This window comes from Microcebus murinus, chromosome X, assembly GCF_040939455.1.
Source record: "Microcebus murinus isolate Inina chromosome X, M.murinus_Inina_mat1.0, whole genome shotgun sequence".
In the NCBI taxonomy this organism is placed as follows: Eukaryota; Metazoa; Chordata; class Mammalia; order Primates; family Cheirogaleidae; genus Microcebus; species Microcebus murinus.
The window spans coordinates 98,783,350-98,804,129 of NC_134136.1; the positions used below are offsets into that span (position 1 = coordinate 98,783,350).

At 38.7% G+C, this 20,780-nt stretch overlaps 1 protein-coding gene and 1 non-coding gene across 2 annotated transcripts in view; both read right to left on the reverse strand.

Moving 5' to 3' along the window:
* Positions 1–1,509: 1,509 nt before the first annotated feature.
* On the reverse strand, positions 1,510–1,613 carry LOC142866068 (U6 spliceosomal RNA). Its single transcript, XR_012916137.1, has one exon. It is a non-coding gene; the product is annotated as a U6 spliceosomal RNA (small nuclear RNA).
* Positions 1,614–10,805: 9,192 nt separating this feature from the next.
* KLHL15 (kelch like family member 15) overlaps positions 10,806–20,780 on the reverse strand; it is a 41,848-nt gene continuing 31,873 nt past the window's right edge. Inside the window, exon 4 of the mRNA XM_012784595.3 lies at positions 10,806–16,161. Within this exon, the coding sequence (XP_012640049.1) occupies positions 15,052–16,161 (1,110 nt within the window). The 3' untranslated portion in view covers positions 10,806–15,051. The remainder of the gene's footprint in view (positions 16,162–20,780) is intronic.

Genomic DNA, 20,780 nt, shown 5'->3' on the forward strand with positions numbered 1-20,780 from the left:
TTGACTTTTTCTTCCGGCTCTGAAAGCAAGTAATTTTCAGAATTATTTTCTTTCTGTGAGTCTTTCCAACTATTTCGTTTATGCCATAGATAGTCTTTGTTGGCAGACCTCAGTTTGTTTTTTCTCTTAATTCATACACAAATAAGGGAAAACCCTTCCAGACTCAGTGTGTCAACAAGACAATGTGTAGGTTGCCCTCAGTCCCAGCTTATATCTACTTGGGTAGTGGTCCCACCCCCTTGATAAATCTGCCAGAAAGTGGGCAAGTTGAGGGGCATGGCTTCCAGTGCACATTTCAGTTGCTAAGTGGCTTTTCCTCATCGTATCTCCTTGCAGTCTAGCAGTATCTTTTTCCTGTCATCCTCTCCTTCTCTCGTACTAGAAGCCAGTGGTAGTTAGTGGACCAGTTCTTGCTGTCTCTGCAGTCACCTCCAATGAGTGAGTAATGGGGAGGAAATGCTCTATACCATGGCCAGTCTGCCCTCACCTCCCAGCCCAGTTGGTTACTGGGATTGTTCTGTTTCAATGTAAAAAGACAGTGGTAGATGGGGCCGGGTGGGCAGCAAAGGGCAAAACTCATGAACAAAACTGCCTGCCTCATAGTACTGCTCCTGAGAACTTCGAGATGAATGCCCTGGCCTCTGGCTGGTGAAGGCTGGAAGTTCTGGGTCAGAACACAGTTGGTGGAGCAAAAACAATGTACCTTTTTTTAAAAAAAAATCTTTTTCCAGTTTCTACTTTCATGAAAGGAAGCCTGAGTATTCCATAAGTGAAGTATGGATCTGCTTTTCTCAGTCTAACTTCATTTGCCTTAAAATTATTTTCAAGGTGGCCCACAATTTTATGTTGTCTGTCAATCTCTATTTTAATGTTTTTTGGGTGTTTTTTTTTTCCTATAAGGTCATGAGATATTTTAGTGAAGAGTTGTGAGGTGTTTCACCAGAGAGGTGGGGGGAGGGCTGTAAGATCCAATTTTTTTCTTATCTTCTTTTCACAAAGTGATCTGCAGCTCCACAGAATATTCATGAATATGATTTTGGTTTTGCTTGACATCTGCTCCCATAGCTCTGTCAGTGAGGAATTCATTCCCAAAACATTCCATATGCTTTTCCACTCTGCATTTACCCATGCAATTTCCCCTGGCATAAGTCCTCTTCATTTTTGGCCGCAAGCAACTCAAGAACAGGATGTTTCGACCCTCTTCTTCTTTTGAGCCTGAGGACACTATGACTCCATGTTTGTAAGTACGAACATTTTAATCAGAATTGTGCCAAGACTGATGGAATTTTCTAAAGAATGTATTTCCCTGAGCAAACGCAAATCAACTTAATTTGTTGATATCAACTTTCTATATAATGTAGGTAAAATGTTTCTAGTATTGTTTTCATTCACTTTTATTTTACTGAAATTATTTTCATCTGGAAAATTCTTATTCTTACAAATGTCACCATACGATTTGTTTTGAAGTTTGTCCAAATAAAATTTTTTAAATTTTAACTTTTTTTTTTTTTAAATATGGAACACTTCACGAATTTGCATCACCTTGCACTGGGGCCATGCTAATCTTCTCTGTACCATTCCAATTTTAGTATACATTCTGCTGAAGCGAGCACTAAATTTTAACTTCTTATAAGTGAGTTGGTTTACCATTATGATAATTATTTCTGCCAATTTCTCATGGTGCAAATATTGCAGGCCTATATTTTGTCAAAAAGATGTGATTCTTCTGGCAGTTTTTTAGTCAATAACCAATGTAGCAGACAGTAGTGGTGACCTACCCATTCCACTTGGCACTCGCTGTTTAGGACACAAGAATGGTGGTTGGCTTCTAAGAGCAAACATCTGCATCTCTCCACCTGAGGGCTCTCAGCTCGCCAGCCCACGCCTGAAGTGCTGGGGAGTTAATGTCCCTGGGAATAGACCTAAAGCAATGACCAATGGGAGCTGGAGGATGAACGCCCCCACCTTCCTTATCTTGCTGGTGGGATGACTCAGGTATGTTCCCTGCTGTCTGCCTGCTCCCTGGGGGAGACTGAACCCAGTTGCTTGATAATGTGCCCTTTATTGACTTCCTTCCCACCCCTGTCTTATGTCCCCACTCTGCTACTGGTGCTTCCTGGAATGACCTCTCAACAAATTCTTCCTTTTTAATTTTTTTTTTTTTTTTTGAGACAGAGTCTTGCTCTGTCACCCAGCTAGAGTGCAGTGGAGTCATCATAGCTCACTGCAACCTCAAACTCTTGGGCTCAAGCAATCCTCCTACCTCAGCCTCCCAAGTAGCTGGGACTGCAGGTGTGTGCCACCCCTTCCAGGTCATTTCTTCTATTTTTAGTAGAGACGGGGTCTCTCTGTTGCTCAGGCTGGTCTCGAATTCCTGAGATCAAGAGATCCTCCTCACTTGGCCTCCCAGAGTTCTAGGATTACAGGCGCGAGCCACTGGGCTGGCCTGGAATGACCTCTCATTCTCGCCTCAGGGAGCCCAACCTAAGACTACAAATGTAATCGTATAGTTTTTGGCAGTGTCAGTTTTCCTATATTGATCATTTTTACCAAGTTTATTTTTTCCATAGTCAGTATTTTTTAAATTATCAGAGTTGAAGATGTTCTTAATGAGTTAAAATGAGTCTTTGGCCATTTTTTCATTCAGAACAAATTTTACTAGGCACTGTTTTATGTTGATTATTTCTACCAGTACTAGAATACATGTGAATAGAAGATCGATAGTGTTGAATAGAAAGATAAAGGCATGGGGTCTGGTGTGTGCTTGGGTCAGAACCTCCTGCCTTGTGTGACCTCCCTGTGCTTTTTCACACATCTTCTCTTGAAAGTTCTTTTCCATATTCTTCACCTAGAGAAATCCTACTTAATCTCCATGACCAAGGAGAAAGCCAATTCCTCCATGAAATTTTTCTTGATTCTCATCAGTGGCAATTGGAACTTTCTGAGCTCCCACCATAGGCTGCTTTCCTGTGTATTTAGCACCTTTTCTTGCCTTAAGTGATTTTAGTTGTTTATGTTCCCTCATTAGATTAAGAGCTGAGTGGCTCTTGTCTTTTTCACTGTCACCTAACTTCACTCCCACTAGCCCCCCCCCACATAGCAGGTATTCAATAAAAGTTTAAATGTATGTTTCCATTACAGAACATGGAACCCTACAAAGAAACCTCTCATATCCCAGCACTAAGTAGAATGTTGTTCATTAACTTTTGACTAGGTCTCCTCTTGAATCTGTAATGTATAATATGCCTTTCTCGGTATCTTTACCAGCTTCCCCTATCTCTCAAATATATTTGATTCTTAGTCATTTTGCTTCATCAGTATAATTCCCATCGTTTTTGTTCCCTCTTATTTTATTTGCTTTCCACATTTAACGAAATTTAACTATATGATTTTTTTTTTTTTGAGACAGGGTTTCGCTCTGTTACCTGGGCTAGAGTGCCATGGCATCATCATAGCTCACAGCAACCTCAAACTCCCGGGCTCAAGTGATCCTCCTGCCTCAGCCTCTTGAGTAGCCAGGACTACAAGGCATGTGCCACCATGCCTGGTTAATTTTTTTCTTTTCTTTTCTTTTCTTTCCTTTTCTTTTTTCTTTTCTTTTCTTTCTTTTCCTTCCTTCCTTCCTTCCTTCCTTCCTTCCTTCCTTCCTTCCTCTCTCTCTTCCTCTCTCTCTTCCTCTCTCTCTTCTCTCTCTTCCTCTCTGTCTTCTCTCTCTCTTCTCTCTCTCTTCCTCTCTCTCTCTCCTTCCTTCCTTCCTTCCTTCCTTCCTTCCTTCCTCTCTCTCTTCTCTCTCTTCCTCTCTCTCTTCTCTCTCTTCCTCTCTCTCTTCTCTCTCTTCCTCTCTCTCTTCCTCTCTCTCTTCTCTCTCTCTTCTCTCTCTCTTCCTCTCCTTCCTTCCTTCCTTCCTCTCCTTCCTTCCTTCCTTCCTTCCTTCCTTCCTTCCTTCCTTCCTTCCTTCCTTCCTTCCTTCCTTCCTTCCTTCCTTCCTTCCTTCCTTCCTTCCTTTCTTTCTTTCTTTCTTTCTTTCTTTCTTTTTACAGAGACGGGGGCTAGCTCTTGCTCAGGCTGGTCTGAAACTCCTGACCTCAAGCGATCCTCCCGCCTCAGCCACCCAGAGTGCTAGGATTACAAGCGTGAGCCGAGGCACCTGGCCTGACTAAATGATTTTTTAAAATCACCTCTATATAATCCTAGCACTCTGGGAGGCCGAGGTGGGCGGATCATTTGAGCTCAGGAGTTCAAGACCAGCATGAGCAAGAGTGAGACCTGTCTCTACCAAAAATAGAAAAAAAATAGCTGGGCATGGTGGCGCATGCCTGTAGTCCCAGCTACTCAGGAGGCTGAGGTAGAAGGATCACTTGAGCCCAGGAGTTTGAGGTTGCTGTGAGCTAGGCTGACGCCACAGCACTCTAGCCCAGGCAACAGAGCAAGACCCTGTCTCAAAAAAAATGAATTATATAGTTAAATTTCATTAAATGTGGAAAGCAAATAAAACAAGAGGAAACCAAAGCAATGGGAATTATACTGATGGAGCAAAATGATTAAGAATCAAATATAGGCCGGGCTCGGTGGCTCACACCTGTAATCCTAGCACTCTGGGAGGCTGAGGTGGGAGGATAGCTCAAGGTCAGGAATTCGAGATCAGCCTGAGCAAGAGCGAGACCCCGTCTCTACTATAAATAGAAAGAAATTAATTGGCCATCTAATATATATAGAAAAAATTAGCCAGGCATGGTGGCGCATGCCTGTAGTCCCAGCTACTTGGGAGGCTGAGGCAGGAGGATTGCTTGAGTCCAGGAGTTTGAGGTTGCTGTGAGCTAGGCTGACGCCACAGCACTCTAGCCCAGGCAACAGAGTGAGACTCTGTCTCAAAAAAAAAAAAAAAAACAAAAGAAACACCTCAATAATTTAAGATACCTAGTTATCGTTTGGAATAGTATACTCAAGTGTGACAAGAATAAATTGATGAAGAATCCTTTAAAAAGCCATAATGTTGTTAAACTGCTTTAACATTGTTTCCCCCCCCACAACCACGCTTGACTAGCTTTAAAAAAAAGAAAAAAGAAAAAGCCATAACGAAACGCCAAAATACCATTGAAAAAACCATAAATGACATGAACAGGAATTCACAGAACATATATGGCAAATAGATATGAAAAACTGCTCAACACTCAGAAATTAAAACACAATTTCCATCTGGTAGATTGCTAATGATTTATCTATTTCTGTATTAAGTTTAAAACCCAGGCCGGCGCGGTGGCTCACGCCTGTAATCCTAGCTCTCTGGGAGGCCGAGGCGGGCGGATTGCTCGAGGTCAGGAGTTCAAAACCAGCCTGAGCAAGAGCGAGACCCCGTCTCTACTATAAATAGAAAGAAATTAATCGGCCAACTAATATATACAAAAAAAAAAAATTAGCCGGGCATGGTGGCGAATGCCTGTAGTCCCAGCTACTCGGGAGGCTGAGGCAGCAGGATTGCTTGAGCCAGGAGTTTGAGGTTGCTGTGAGCTAGGCGTGACGCCACGGCACTCACTCTAGCCTGGGCAACAAAGCGAGACTCTGTCTCAAAAAAAAAAAAAAAAACCAAGCTGGCGAGGATGTGATGATATTCACTACTGATGCGGGTATCATATTCTACAACTTTCCTGGAGCTTAATCTAGCAACATTTGGCAGGGATTTAAATAATTCACTTTTTAATTCCATTTTTAGGAAACTACATTAAGGGTGTGCTGCCTGTAATCCCAGCACTTTGGGAGGCTGAGGTGGGAGGATCACTTGAGGCCAGAAGTTTGAGACCAGCCTGGTATAGCTAGACCCTGTCTCTACAAAAAGGAAAAAGAGAAAATTACATTAAGGAAATAATCAGAAGTGTGGATTTTATATATATATATATAATCAAATTTAAAAGAACTTTAAAAGTGGTAGTTCTCACAATAGAGTCATGATTAGACAAATTACAGCTTGGCCATATTCTGGAACACTAATCACTAAAACTATTATTTTCAAAGAAATTGTAATGGCTTATGAAATTGTCTCTAGTAAAATCCTATGTGAAAATACAGGATACAAAACTATAATTACACTGATCTCAATCACATACTGATCCCTCAGAGGCAGTTAGAAAACCTGAGTATGGGTCACACTTTCCTATTTCTTTGCATGTCCTATTTCTTTTAGAAAATAAATTACAGCAACTCTAGATTGTATTGCCCCACCCCCAATCCAGAGGGTGGTAGTTTTTGCTTGTTTTGTGATTTGTTGTTTAGTGATTTTCCTGGACTAATTATGTGGATCTGTTCCCACCCACTCCCCACCCCCACCTCAGTGTACAGCTACTGGTGTTGTTTTTTTTTAATTCTTGTTTTCATTTTTAAGTCTGGGTTCCCAGGGATTACCCCTGAATTGACACTGCTTAGTGATCAATGATTGATTGGTCAGAAGTTGTGTTTAAACACCTTGAGCCAGTCAGGTGTCCACCCTTTGCAGCTGAATGTGTGTGGCCTGGGGAATGCATTCAAAGTTTGAGCAGTTTCCAAGTCTATTCCAGCTTTTATTTTCTGTGTTTGCAAGGCTTCACACCCAGCCAGGAAAAAGTAGCTTGCTAAGGCCTTTTAGGTCTCTTCTTGGGTGCACACAGCCTTGTGCAAAAGCACAGCCTTCTGGACCACCAGGGATAACTATCAATGCCCTAGAATGTATCAACGCCCTCTTTGGCTGTCTCATTCCCAAGCTCTCTGTTAAATTGCTGGCTGCTCTGTCTGCCAGTCTATTGCTAGCCCAAATCAGTATTGACAAGCCAGGCTAGCTGCAGTGTTGGCCACACTGAAATCCCGTATTCTTGGGCTTCTCCACACTTTACTCCAAATAAAGTCAGCCCCCTCCCGTGGCCCTGGTAAAACTTCTGACATAGAATGGAGGGAGGAGTTGGGATGGGAGCAACCTCAACCTCAGCCTAAAACATCAGACTCTCACTGTTCTTATTGAGGTTCAATAGATTTTTCTTGAATAAATGTTTCTCAATTTGTTGTATGCCCTTGGTCAACTTCTAGAGTCTTAATTTTTTTGACAAGTTTGTTTAGTTTTATCATTACTTTTTAGTAATGGCTGAGCTCCTGGGCCATTGTAGAAGTCCTCTCTCCTTAAATCATACAAGTTGTACAAATTAATTATACAAATTCACCCTCCTAGGGGGAGAAGGTGGGACCTTCCTTGTGATATGAAATCCTTAAGGTAACCTTGGCAAAATGTTGACTTCAGTATAGAAACCAACTGGACCTGCAGTAGGAAGTCCTATTTTGTAGACCAGAGTAACTGAATTAGTGGTCTTTTGTGCTTATCTTTCAGTTACTCCTTAGTCAGCCTTTTCCAAGAGCATTCATGGACCACTTATCATGAAAAAAAAGAACTTAGTGGTTAAATGTTTGGTTTATGCTGAGCTAAACAAAATCAAAATGAGTTAACAGCAGGACTTCTCAGAGGCTTTAATATGCTAATGTTTGGCTGAGCGTGGTGGCTCACGCCTGTAATCCTAGCACTCTGGGAGGCCCAGGCGGGCGGATTGCTCGAGGTCAGGAGTTCGAAACCAGCCTGAGCAAGAGTGAGACCCCATCTCTACTACAAATAGAAAGAAAATTAATTGGCCAACTAATATATATATAGAAAAAATTAGCCGGGCATGGTGGTGCATGCCTGTTGTCCCAGCTACTCAGGAGGCTGAGGCAGGAGGATTGCTTGAGTCCAGGAGAGTGAGGTTGCTGTGAGCTAGGCTGACGCCACAGCACTCACTCTAGCCTGGGCAACAAAGTGAGACCCTGTCTCAAAAAAAAAAAATATATGCTAATGTTTGCTGAGATTCTGTAAGAAAAATCATATGCAGTGTTTCCCAAGATTACTGTAACCACTGAACACATCCCCCCTCCACACAGCATTTCATGGGAGTCATGTTTTGCAAGACACCCTTTAGTCTGTTTTACTTGATCTTTTAGCCTGGACCAGAAATACTGAGATGTTATTGGTTAACAACTGTGTTTGCCGTATGCATCAACCTTCTAGACATAGGAGCAGTAGTAGTGGAAATGAATGGAGGGAAATTCCTCAGACAGGTCAGTTTTGGCAGACAATCAAGCTCTCTAATACAGCTAGCTACCCTTCCTCACCAGGAGCATTTCCTTGGTAACTTTCCAACTTTTTGGGTTCTATTTTTATTAACCACTTCGGTACCAGCGTCAACTATAGTCGATAGCCACAGATGAATGCGCACAGCAACTTTAGCCAACAACCATGATATGACTTTTCTAATTTTTCATTTATCAAAATAAAATTGTGAATATTTAAAAATAACATAATGAAAATATATATGTATGTTTCTATATACAGGGAAAAAAGAAGAAAAAAAACCAAACCATATATGTATACGTTACCTATTCTGATTTACATTACAAGTAAAGCTGCCTGTAAAGTAAAACAAGCTTTCAGTGCTTTAAAGCTTTCCTCATCACACAAGAGCAAAATGGATTCGTCATCAATGCACAGCACAAACTATCATGCGGACTATGAGTGCCGGCTGTGGGCAAGGTTTCGCAGCCAGTGAGCGCCGTACCAAAGTGGTTAAGGAGGACTTACCACGTGCCAGACATTAAATCAGACTCTTGGAAAATAAAAACACATATTTCCCCTCAAGGAATACAGTTAAGGGTGAGATGGAGAAGATAGTTCTAATCAAGTGTCAGAGGAGGTGATGTCTAGGTATTCACAGGCGCTATGATAAGACCAAGGAGATAGCGTTAACCTGGCTGGAAGGATTAAAGAAAACTTGACAGAAGCCATGATGCCCAGGCTGGTTCTTGAAGGCCAAGAAAGGGTCAGCCAAGAAAGGAAGAGGGGAAGTGCCTGTACAAAGACAGAGAGGCTTGAGAAAACATGGTCTATTCAGGAACTCCAATTAGCTTACGTAGCTCAATTAAAACACTGTTGAATCTCAGATCAGGTTTACTTTTTGAAAGCTCCCTCTGGCAGCAGTGTAGAAAATGGATTACTGGAAGTAGAGATCAGAAAGCAAGCTCCAGGCTAGGTGCAGTGGCTCACACCTATAATCCTAGCACTTTGGAAGGCTAAGGTGGGAGGATCACTTGAGGCCAGGAGTTCCAGACCAACCTGAACAACATAGCAAGACCTCATCTCTACAAAACAAATTAAAAATCACCCTGGTGTGGTGGTGCGCACCTATAGTCCCAGTTACTTGGGAGGTGAGGCAGGAGATTCCTTTAGTCTAAGCTCTGGAATTGCAGTGAGCTATGATGATGCCACTGTACTCTAGCCCGGGCAACAGAGCGAGACACTGTCTCAAAAAAGAGAAAAATCTCCAAAAGGAGGTTAGCAAGAATAATGAGGGCCTGAATTAGGACAGTATGGATGGAGAGGAGAGTGCAATTGAGAGTTTAAAGTACTAGAACTGGGTGAACTAAGAGGCTGGGGTTAAGAGGGAGAGGCATTCCCACGTTTCTGACTTGAACAATCACAGGCAATGGTAGAGCCACATAATGATGCAGGGAATATAGGACAAGGGCAGGTTTTTTGGAAGGAAATAATGTATTCAAGTTTGTACTTGTTCAGTTGGAAATTTCAATACAACATGTGAGAGATGTTCAGGAGATGGTTGGAACTCTGGGATGGGAAATACAGATTTGACAGATATCAGAATAAAAGTTATAGATGAAGCTGTAGGTGTGGATGAGATTGTGCAGAGAATGTGTAGACTGAGAAGAAAACAGAGACAAAAACCCTGGGGAACTTTAGTATCTCCCTCATCTGAATACCTACAGCATTCGTCTTTAACTTATATGGACTTTGTCATATGCTGCAAGAAACATTTAGCTCAGTGCCTACTGTGCAGACTATCACACTAGGTATGAGGGTACAAAGAAGAATGAAAGAAGATCCTTTCACCCAAGGAAACAATGATCTAGTTGTGGAGAAAGAACTATGCCCAACTATTATGCAAAATGAAATAAGAGGCATCAATGTATTAGGTGTAGAAGATTCAATGGAAGAGATGAGAAGAGGGGAACATTTGAGTTGGGCTTTGCAAAGTGGATTTTGATAAGGAAGACAGGGGAAAGACAGGCAAGTAATTTTAGGCTAGAAAGGAACACATAAAGACCACAACAGAATGGAGTATAGGAAGTGATGGGGAGAAAAAGGCTGGAAAGGTAGCTTAAGGCCAGGATCTAGGGGCCTGGCAATCCTGCTGAGGTTTCTTAGGAGTCCATTTGAAAGAAGGTACACATGCCTATGTATACCCAAGGCCTTGGCCTATATCTGAATTTCAGAAACGCCTTTAAGACCAGTGAATCAAAAATGCTAACGGGGAGTACAGCTGGCACCATGGGTGTGCTCCAGAGCAGCTTCTATTTGCTCTGAGCCCCATGCTCTGCCTCCCCTAAAAAAAAAAAAAAAAAAAAAAAAAAAAAAAAAAATTCTAACGGGAATCTAAAAATCACACCAAACTAAGGCTTGAGGCTTGTAAATGCTTTTCCTCAGTTCTATATTTTCATTCTGCACAACTCTGTGTTAGTGGAACTTTAATTACTTGGCTTCATTATAGAATTTCCATAGCACATAAGAGTATAAATAATTTCACTCTAATGCTTTCATTTGAATCTGTGGCTAAAAGCATTGGTAGAAATCATTTTCATGGGACTTCCTTGGCATACTGAAAGAAAACAAAATGTATACTGCTAAAAAAGTCATTAGTGACTTTCAAAGTGATGGATTATATAAAAATAGTAAATAATCAGAGATAAAGTAAATTTTAAAGATTAAAAATATTTTATTTAAACTTTTCTTCATAAACACTTTTAACATTTTTTTCAATTTAAAAACAGAATGGACAGCATAAACATGTTTGAATAGATTATATCCACGGCTTGGGAAAAATTACCTGACAAAAATGTAAAGGCTTTCAAAACAGGTATAAAAGGCAAACCTTAAATTATTCTAAGACTTTTACATCAGCCCTACGATTATTTGACTACCAGCCCAAAATGTACCTAAAGGTCAAAATATTTTTCCATAGACAAAGTATGCCCAACAGGTTTGGGACATATACAAGTTAGGTAGAAAATAACCTCTCCAATCACCTCACTGGAACATTCCTTCCGAAAGCAAACACCTAATCGTGACAGGTATACTGATTAATAAAATGTTTAATGTAGTTGTTCCCAGAGATGTAAAAAGAAAATCCAAGAAAACTGATAGGGAACAAAGCTGATGGCATTCTCTCAGTGTTGCTTGTGTATAATATTGAAGTTATACGGGTATACTAAAAGGGTATGGTTTCCATGAATTCATCTATTCCAGTCTATGCCTATTGAATATTTGATTTTATAAACTCTTGATAAACTAATTTTTCAGGACTTTTAAGATAAATCTCTTTTTAGAAGATATTCATTCCCAAACCGACTCTAAATGCGATTGAACAAACATATGATCTCTAAAAATGTTCAGAATACAAAACAAAAATCAAAAATGTGTAATAGGCAAACAAGAAAACTGGCACTAGCAGTTTTACTGCCATATAGCCCTCAATTATAGCTAATTTACACTATTACGTATGTTGTGTTTTACTTCAGTCTAAAACTTTAAATTATGTATTCTCAAAAGAGCTAGTCTCCTCTGAGATATAGCTTATAAACTGAAATAACAATTTATATTATAAACTGAAATGTTATGACCTACACCCACATATACATATAGAAAAATAGTCCCACTGAACGTTTGACATGTTTAGATTATGCAGCTCAAATAATTTGTTATAAAATATTTTAAAGCTTAGTTTCATGTAATTAAGACAAAAATCCATTTTTACCACTTCTCCCCACAAAAACATGTGTGTCCTTTACTATGACTTGAGCAGGCTTCCCAGAATGAGGTGTCCAAAGGTGCTGCTTTAGAAAAGGTAAGTGAAGGGCTCAGTCAGTATTTCACAAATTATAGTAACACATAAAGCAGAATAATGAGGACACAGAGAAAAGCTGTCTCAAGAAAAGCTAATAAATCTATTAATTAAGCTTTGCTTTTTAAAAACCAGTAGCATTTCTTCCAATACAAAACCTTCAATGTGAGAAGCTTGCATTTCATGAAAAGGTTGTAGTGCAAGGATTTTCTTTAAAATAAAAAATTTAGAAGGTCAAAGACAAGGAAGAGAACAAATGGTCCTAATTAAGATGCAATTAATGATGTTCAGCCATTTTTATGAAGCCTGGCATTTAAAATGTAAAGTGAAAATAAGACACATAAAGATATCTCATAACAGTTACACTGTATAATTTCAAATCTCTTACTGGATTTTTAAAAAACTACTATTTTGAGCGCATACAATGTATATAAACAAAAACAGTTCCCAATGAAGCACACAAAAAATAAACTTGAAAAAAATTCTATGAAAAAATTTTCCATAGTTTAGTATAACAAAAATAAATCTCTTGCAGCAATTAAATCATAATTTTAAAAGGGAATGTAAGTTAATCATGGATTTAAAATAACCTAAATTAGAATTACATATAAACAGAAGTTTTCTCATACATTCAGAACTCAAGCAATAGCAACTATTCTTAAAGCTCAAAACTGATTATAGCTAACATCAGGTCAGACATGACTTACGTGAAGCTGAGCCGAGTTAGTTCAAGTTAAAGATTTCACGAATTTTACAAAACATGAACTTTGACCTTGGCCTTGTGTCTTTAAAATGGAAGACCAAGAATATTCAAATGTTTGCCCACATGTTACCCTAACTAGGGCTATGAAGGAAGTCATATCTAAGCAATTAAAGAGAACCACCACTGGAGTGTAAAGCCTTTGATATGGGTACCCTGTCTGATAGCTTTTTCCCCGGTCTTTTCCAGCAAAAGCCATCAACAAGGAAAATAATGAAGACGTTATTTGTTTAAAGCAAGACAGCACACATACGAAACCCTAAACGAACTAATGCATTAGAAAAAAAATTAAATGGCTAACTTAATTCCTAGTTTTCAAAAGTAAAATTAAAACTTATTTTTTTAAATGTATAAAATGACTTTTACTCATATTATCATGGGAAATAAGATATCAAATGTCATGTTTAGAAACTAAATGATAGGGTCATTTAATGAAAATTTAAGTCTCGTATACAAAAGATTATTATTATTAACTTGATTTCTGAAACCAATGCCAATGTTTTTCTTTCTCAAAAGCTATTTGTGTACCTGTTTCTTAAACTCAAATGCCTCCAGTTTTGAGATCAGGTTTTATTTCATATTATGTCTAATTGAACTGCATAAAAACCCAAATAAGATTAGATGACAATACCAAAAAAAAAAAAAAAAAAAAAACCCAAATAAACAAAGTCTTCACATTTCCATGACTTCACGCTTCCATTTTATGTTCAATGGTGGCAGCAGCAAAAAAAAAAGTGAAACTAGAAAATTTATACAACAGCAGCCATATAGAAGGCATTGCAATATTGCACCAATATCCTAAGATCTGGCAAGTTTTGCCAGTGTAGATCTAGTCTGTATCAGATATAGACTACTCATGAGAAAATGGCATCAATTTGAATGATCCACTCCCAGGTTATTCTTGCTTAACTCTGTCAACTGTATGTTTTTTTCCTTTGCGTTTTAAGAGTTGAAAGGTGCAGCTAATCCTAAAACACTTATTATAAAAGCTTTTAAACAGCTATTCTTGATCCATTTCAAACTTTGTGGTTACTATCCTTCATGCTAGTAGCTTTCAGTAAATAAAACAAAAGCTGAGGGCTTACATCCCTAGTGCCGCTGGGTATTTTATATGAAATAAACGAGCAGATATGACCAGTAACATTATAATTCTATTTCTTACCTCTAAGTCAAAACTGAGCTCAAATTTTCTAAGAGTTGCTACCTTCCATTCAATAACAGATGCAGCAGCCTTATTGAATGTAAAGAATGGGAGTTGCACTTACTTTTAAGGGGCCTTTATTTAGGAGTCTGGTATTACCTAAAATTCTCTTTAAAAGTGCTTGCACGCTGCAGGGTCAGAGCTTGTCACATACCACTCCGATTCTCACTAAAAACAGGGCAACGTTAAACAGACTGCAAAGAAAGACATTTTCAAAAAGAAAAGACATACATCGACAAGAAACACTCATGTTTACTTTTGAAAATAAAATATAAAATGTTAGTTTTCACAAGCCCATACATGTTTCAGGAATATAAGGAGTTTAAATATTACTGAATCGGTATGGGCTGAAGATAGGCTACTCTGATAACAAATGAGGACTCCAGTTATTTTAACTTTCTAAAAATGTTAATACACGAAAAGACACTACATCTAAAATTCAACAAGTATGGCGAACCGTGTGTGCAAGTGCACTAGCTTAAAAATATAGAATCCTAACCACGCATAAAAGGGATGTGCCTTATATATTTATAGGATGTATGCATGTATGGATATGCTTTCACTAACACAATGCGGATAAGAGAAGGCAGCTTAGAAATAGTGTTTTGAATATAAAAAGTTAATTTTGTAGAAAATTTATATTTTTGCATTTTCAGCAAAAAGCCATGCAAAAAGGTCAAGAGTTTTAAACTTTTAAATAATAAAACCAAAAAGTATAACAGACTGAAATACACTAAAATAAATGCTCAAAAAGGTTTCAGATAGAGATAGGGACAGAAATCACATCCAGTGACACTTATCGGGTCTTCTCTTAGAAGATGCATGACTCCTACACTAACATTAGGAAGAAATGTTTAAAGCAGAAAATCAATTTCCCAGATAAGTGAAGCATTCTATTAAATTGCTTCTGGAAGTAGCTGCTAGCAGTTAGAATTAAACTTATTGCATGAATTTGAGGCCACTGAAAAGAAAAAAAAAAGGATGCTAGCACAGAATGACAAATTTTTACGATATTTGACCAATGGCTTTGATAGTAAAACTGATGAGGTTTTTCTTTATGTTTTTTAATTAACTACTTTACCACAAACAAACACTTTGTTTGCCTTTTTTTTTTTTACGGGAGAAAGATGATGTCATTAGTTGCAACGTCTGACCTCATCTAGTACATAGTCCGGAAAATGCAGGTTGCATACTTGTAAACCATCCAGCTTGCAGGGCATCCGAGGGTACTCATCTTCCTTCCATTTGTTTTCATCCGGATCAAAAGTGAGAATGGAATCGCTGTAATGACCGTTATAACAAAGGCCTCCAAGAACCATTATTTGTCTGTCCAGCACGGTCACACCATGGCCACTTCTACCAATCGGCATGGATGCCAAGATAGTCCACTGATCAGTCTCTGGGTTGTACACTTCTGTGGAAGGGCATCCCTGAGATTCAAAAGAGGCCCTCAAGATCACACAGACACCACCAAAGACGTAAAGCTTGCCGTTGTAAGAAATCATCTTGTGAAAGCATCTTGCATAATTCATCTTGCTCTTATTCTCCCAACAGTTGGTGACTACTTGTGTTCTCCTGGTCCGTTGCTCGATGGTCCCTTCTTTACTGGGGTCAAAAACGCACACTTGTTTGGAGGTGGAAGATGAGGTGATTCCACCAGTGATAAACAACTTGTTATTGAGCACTGTCCCTTCATGTCCATATTTGTTAACTGGATAAGGATCCACGAATTCCCATCTATCATTGGTGATGTCATATCTCTCAGTTGAATAGAAAGTCTCATCTCTGGTTCTGCCTGCTACAGCGTAAATAAACTTCCCAATAACACCGACTGCAAATTCTGAACGTGGCACGGACATGTCTGCCATCCGCAGCCACGAGTTATGTCTTGGGTCATACCTGAACACTTTGGAAGAAGCATGGAATTCACCATCTGGGCCTAATTCTTCTCCGCCTAACAGGAACACAAAGTTATTGACTATAGCCAGGCAGTCGGGCCGTAGAGGAACTTGTGGTCCCTCCAGCTCCCACCAGATTCTTGGTTTCTTTAAGAGAAGTATTTTACTGTTAACCATGCTATGTCCAATCATTCCTCGGAATACTGTAGTTTGGGGTTTGGCAGAACGGATGCGGCTTGATTTCATATCCAACAGAGGCTGTTGGTGAATATTTTGAAAGTAATGCAGTGCTTGGTCAACTTCATAACGCAGCTGTCGAGAGTATCTGTAAAATTCTGATGTCTTAACCTACGAATAGAAGTAAAAAAAAAAAAAATTTAACCAAAAGAAAAAGCATCAATGGCAGACAAAATATCAAAGCCTACTAATACAATCATTTTAAGCCCACTTTACTAAGACTGCTTTTCCTGGTAAGATCACCTGCTTTCTTTTGTTTTCTATAAACTTTGAAAAATCGTATTTGTTTTTACAATTTGTAATAATCTATGTAAATTCCCAAGCTTTTAAAAGTAAACAATTTTTGAGGCACAAGTTAATTTACAGGCAGAAGGAAATTCATCTAACAAAATATATTAGATACCTGTTGTATGTCAGGCCCTGGGCTACAGGTGGGGGCTATGAGAAAAAACACAGGGCTTCACAGTAGAGGAAACCATGCCCATAGTTTTTCTTGATCACCAGTAGCATAGTAAAACAACCATGACTGAATAATTTGAGTTAATTTAGTGAGGTAGTGAAAATTTAAATACATGGAATATTTCTAGTAGGTTTTTGACATAAAGACTTGATCTGACATCATCAACTCCTACAGTAATAATTCAGTAGGCAAGAATAGGTCAAACTCTTTCCTTTTTGCTTTTGGAGCTATAACTACCTAATTATGATGATTACCAAGATCTTATAAGGTACTTTAAGTATTGTGCTAAGCACTCTAAGGAGATATAAAAATAAGTTTAAGATGTGGTCCATTGCCTTAAAGAACTTAGAACATATTTGAGAAAATGAAAACAAATACAAACCTAGCAATAAGTCAGTCAGTCAGCTAACAATTAGGTATGAAGCTGAAGAGCACATCTGTAAGTGCTTCAGAACTTTAGATACAGAACATATCAAACTGGCTCAAAACACTCAAGGCATACTTTGTAAAAGAGGTAGGAAGTTGGAAACCAAGCAGAAGAATCCTGTATCATAACAGGGCAAGAATGAGATAAGAGGGTCTTAAATTTGTTTAGTAGAAATTAGATATTATAGAGATAAAATCTACAGCCATCCATGACTGATACAAAGTAAGGAGAGGGTGAAAAAATGAGGACTCAAATGTGACTTGAGGATTTAGACTTGATAGAGAGAGTGGTGATATCAATAAGGGATGAGTTGCTGGCAGGATGCTGAGGAGGAAATGTCTAGGAGCCTGTTGGAAATATGTGATGACAGCTTGGGAGGGAGTCAAAACCAGGCATATGTATTTATGAGCTTTCTCTCCTTCCTTCTCCTCTTTTTCCTTCCCTCTTTCATATTTCTTTCTTTGATCCATTCATTCATTCCTCACCTTAGTCCAAAAAAGTATCTGAAACAGCATCACAGAATTTGTTTTCCGTATGTATTTGGATAAATATATTTAATATAACTGGTTTCCTTTGTAATCTCAGGCATTTTATTTTATGATTTAAAAATCATTATTTTGAGATGGAATCCTTCCATGGGCTTCACCCAACTAGCAAAGGGGTAAATGGCACAAAAAAGGTTGAGAACCCCTCGACTAACTACATAAGAGAAAACTAACATTGTTACTGCACTGGGTGTTGTATATGTTCATCTCATGCTAAATTATTCCTCCTGTGAGAACACAATAACCATCCCTGTTTCCCTGATAAATAAAACTGAAGCTCAGAATGTTAAGTGACTTGCCCAAATTGTTTACAGTAACTAAAAATGGTAGAACTAGGATCTGAACCTTGAAAGGGACAATTTTACTAGAAAGTTCATGCAATTTCCAATTTGTTATAACACAGCTTCCATTATTCTTTAGAGAAATCTTTAAATGACATACTCATTTATTAAAACATTTAACATGTACAATGAATGATCCTAATGACCCCTCTCTCAAATGAAAGACAGTATTTATTTATTTATTTTTTTAGGAGACAGGGTCTTGCTCTGTTGCCCTGCGTAGAGTGCAGTGGCGTCATCCTCAAACTCCTGGGCTCAAGCAATCCTTCTGCCTCAGCCTCTAACGGCATGCACTGCCACGCCTGGCTAGTTTTTTTTTTTTTGAGACAGAGTCTCACTTTGTTGCCCAGGCTAGAGTTAGTGCCGTGGCATCAGCCTAGTTCACAGCAACCTCAAACTCCTGGGCTCAAGCAATCCTACTGCCTCAGCCTCCTGAGTAGCTGGGATTACATGCATGCGCCACCATGCCCAGCTAATTTTTTCTATATATATTAGTTGGCTAATTAATTTCTTTCTATTTATAGTAGAGACAGGGTCTCGCTCTTGCTCAGGCTGGTTTCGAACTCCTGACCTCGAGCAATCTGCCCGCCTCGGCCTCCCAGAGTGCTAGGATTACAGGCGTGAGCCACCGTGCCCAGCCTGGCTAGTTTTTTTTGTTTGTTTGTTTGTTTTTTTTTTTTTTATAGAGACAGGGTCTTGTTATGTTGCCCAGGCTGGTCTTAAACTCCTGGCCTCAAGTGATCCTCCTGCCTTGGTCTCCCAAAGTGCTAGGATTACAAGTGTGCGTCACCACACCCAGCCTATAATTGTTCTTAATAAACAGAATCAATCATATGGATCACAATGATTGAACATCCAGTTCAATGCTTCCTAGCAAAGTAACAATTGTGGAAGAAATCACAGCAAATAATGACTAATATTTAATAGTAAACAAGTAATTTCAATAAAAAATAATAATATAATAAAGGAAAATATGAAAAGGACTTGAGGTCTTAACCTTCATTACTTTCACTTCACACATCAAAAGTTAAAGGTGAAGAATCAAGGAAACAAACTGAGTTTCAATCTCTTATGAGAAACAATGGGATACATATGGCCACTAAGGATAACATCATTGAGTGTTAACATGGAATGATGTTCACAATATATTCAGTTTCTAAAATGCAACAGTACTCTAGTATTATCTTAATTTAAAAAACTTGTGTGTATGCTTGCTTGTGTTAATAGTAATTCTCTCTGTAATTTCACATTTTTACATTGTTTTTCATGTATCATATTTATAAACAGAAGCAGAGTTCTTGCCATTCAAAAAATAGGTCTCCTAAAGCCATCAAAAATATATTTCATTAAAAATGAGCATCTAAGCCAGGCATAGTGGCTCACACCTGTAATCCTAGCCCTCTGGGAGGCTAAGGCAGGAGGATAGCTTGAGCTCAGGAGTTTGAGACTAGCCTGAGCAAGAGAGAGACCCTCTTTGTAAAAAATTTTAAAATTTTGATTAAAAAAAAAGAACAAGCATCTTTTCCCATTTTCATTTTCCATTCATTTCTTCTTCATTTTTCTTATCTTTTTCTTATTGACTTATAGGAGCTAAAAGGCAACACCCTGGAAATCAACAAGAATCATAAACTTCAAATTAAATATTTAAGTGCCTACTGTGCACAGCCAGTGGTCTGAGAGCTACACAGGTTTTCAAGTAATAGAATCTTGTCCAGCATAGTAATTAAGCATCATGTCTGGTGATTAAGAATCCAATTTAGGAAATCTGACTTTGGCACTCACAAGCTGTGCAATCATGGACACGTAACTCAAATATCCTTAAGCCTGTTTCCTCAACTGTATTATTGGGATAACAATAGTACCCGTGCCTCCTAACTCTGTGATAGGAGACAAGTGAGATCAGCTCCATCGAAGAGATTTAGTATAGTGCTTGTCATCTAGCAGTGTGCAAAAAATATTAGCTTGTATTAGCTAATTATTACTGACCAGGGGACAGCTGTGAAAGTGTCTGTCACTCGGCTTAAATAAATGCATCTGATGACATGCTTTTGGTCTGTGTAAAAATTTATGCTTTCAGAAAGTAGAGGAGAAATGAGAGAAATTGTTACTTTGGACCTAATCCTCACTAGTAAAACATGATTGGTAATATGAAAGTAGGAGAAAGCTTTAGAGAAAGCAGCCATGTTTGGAGATCAAGAAACAAAGGAACGAGAATGCTGCACATATTGGATAGGCAGATTTCAAGTTTTTCAAAGGAAAATTAGGATCAATTCCAAGATCAGAAATTGTGTGAGGAAGCTCAAGAAGGCTTGGAAGCTCTCAAAAGCATAATGCTGACTGCATAATTACAAAATATACTGATGAGGGGAAGAAGAGGGGAAAGTATCTAAAAAATCTGATGTGCTGCATAGAGAGCTTTCTGGAATTCAGATGTTAAGAAACCACTTACAACAGATGGTAAAAAAAAAAAAATGGGCATATAAAACAAGTATTATAAAGAGTGAAACGGAGCTATAAGAATATAGTGAATAAGGCTAAATCCTCATGATGAACTCTAACTTTACCAAGTACCAGATAAGGAATAAACAGCATTTTAGAGGTTAAAGTAAAAGGAGGGAAAAGTGAAGCCCCCTGCCCCGGGGTGGTTAATATAATATTAACAAATGACAAAGAGAAACAGCCTTACTCCTATTTTATTTCCCTTCTTGCTTAAGAAATCTCTTATTTTTTTCCAACCTGAAGATCAAATACAGTTACTAAGAAGAAACAGGCCAGGCGAGGTGGCTCACACCTGTAATCCTAGTACTCTGGGAGGCCGAGGGCAGGATGATCGTTTGAGCTCAGGAGTTTGAGAGACCAGCCTGAGTAAGAGCAAGACCCAGTCTCTACTAAAAAAATAGAAAAAAATTAGCCAGGCGTGGTGGTGTGCTCCTGTAGTACCAGCTACTCAGGAGGCT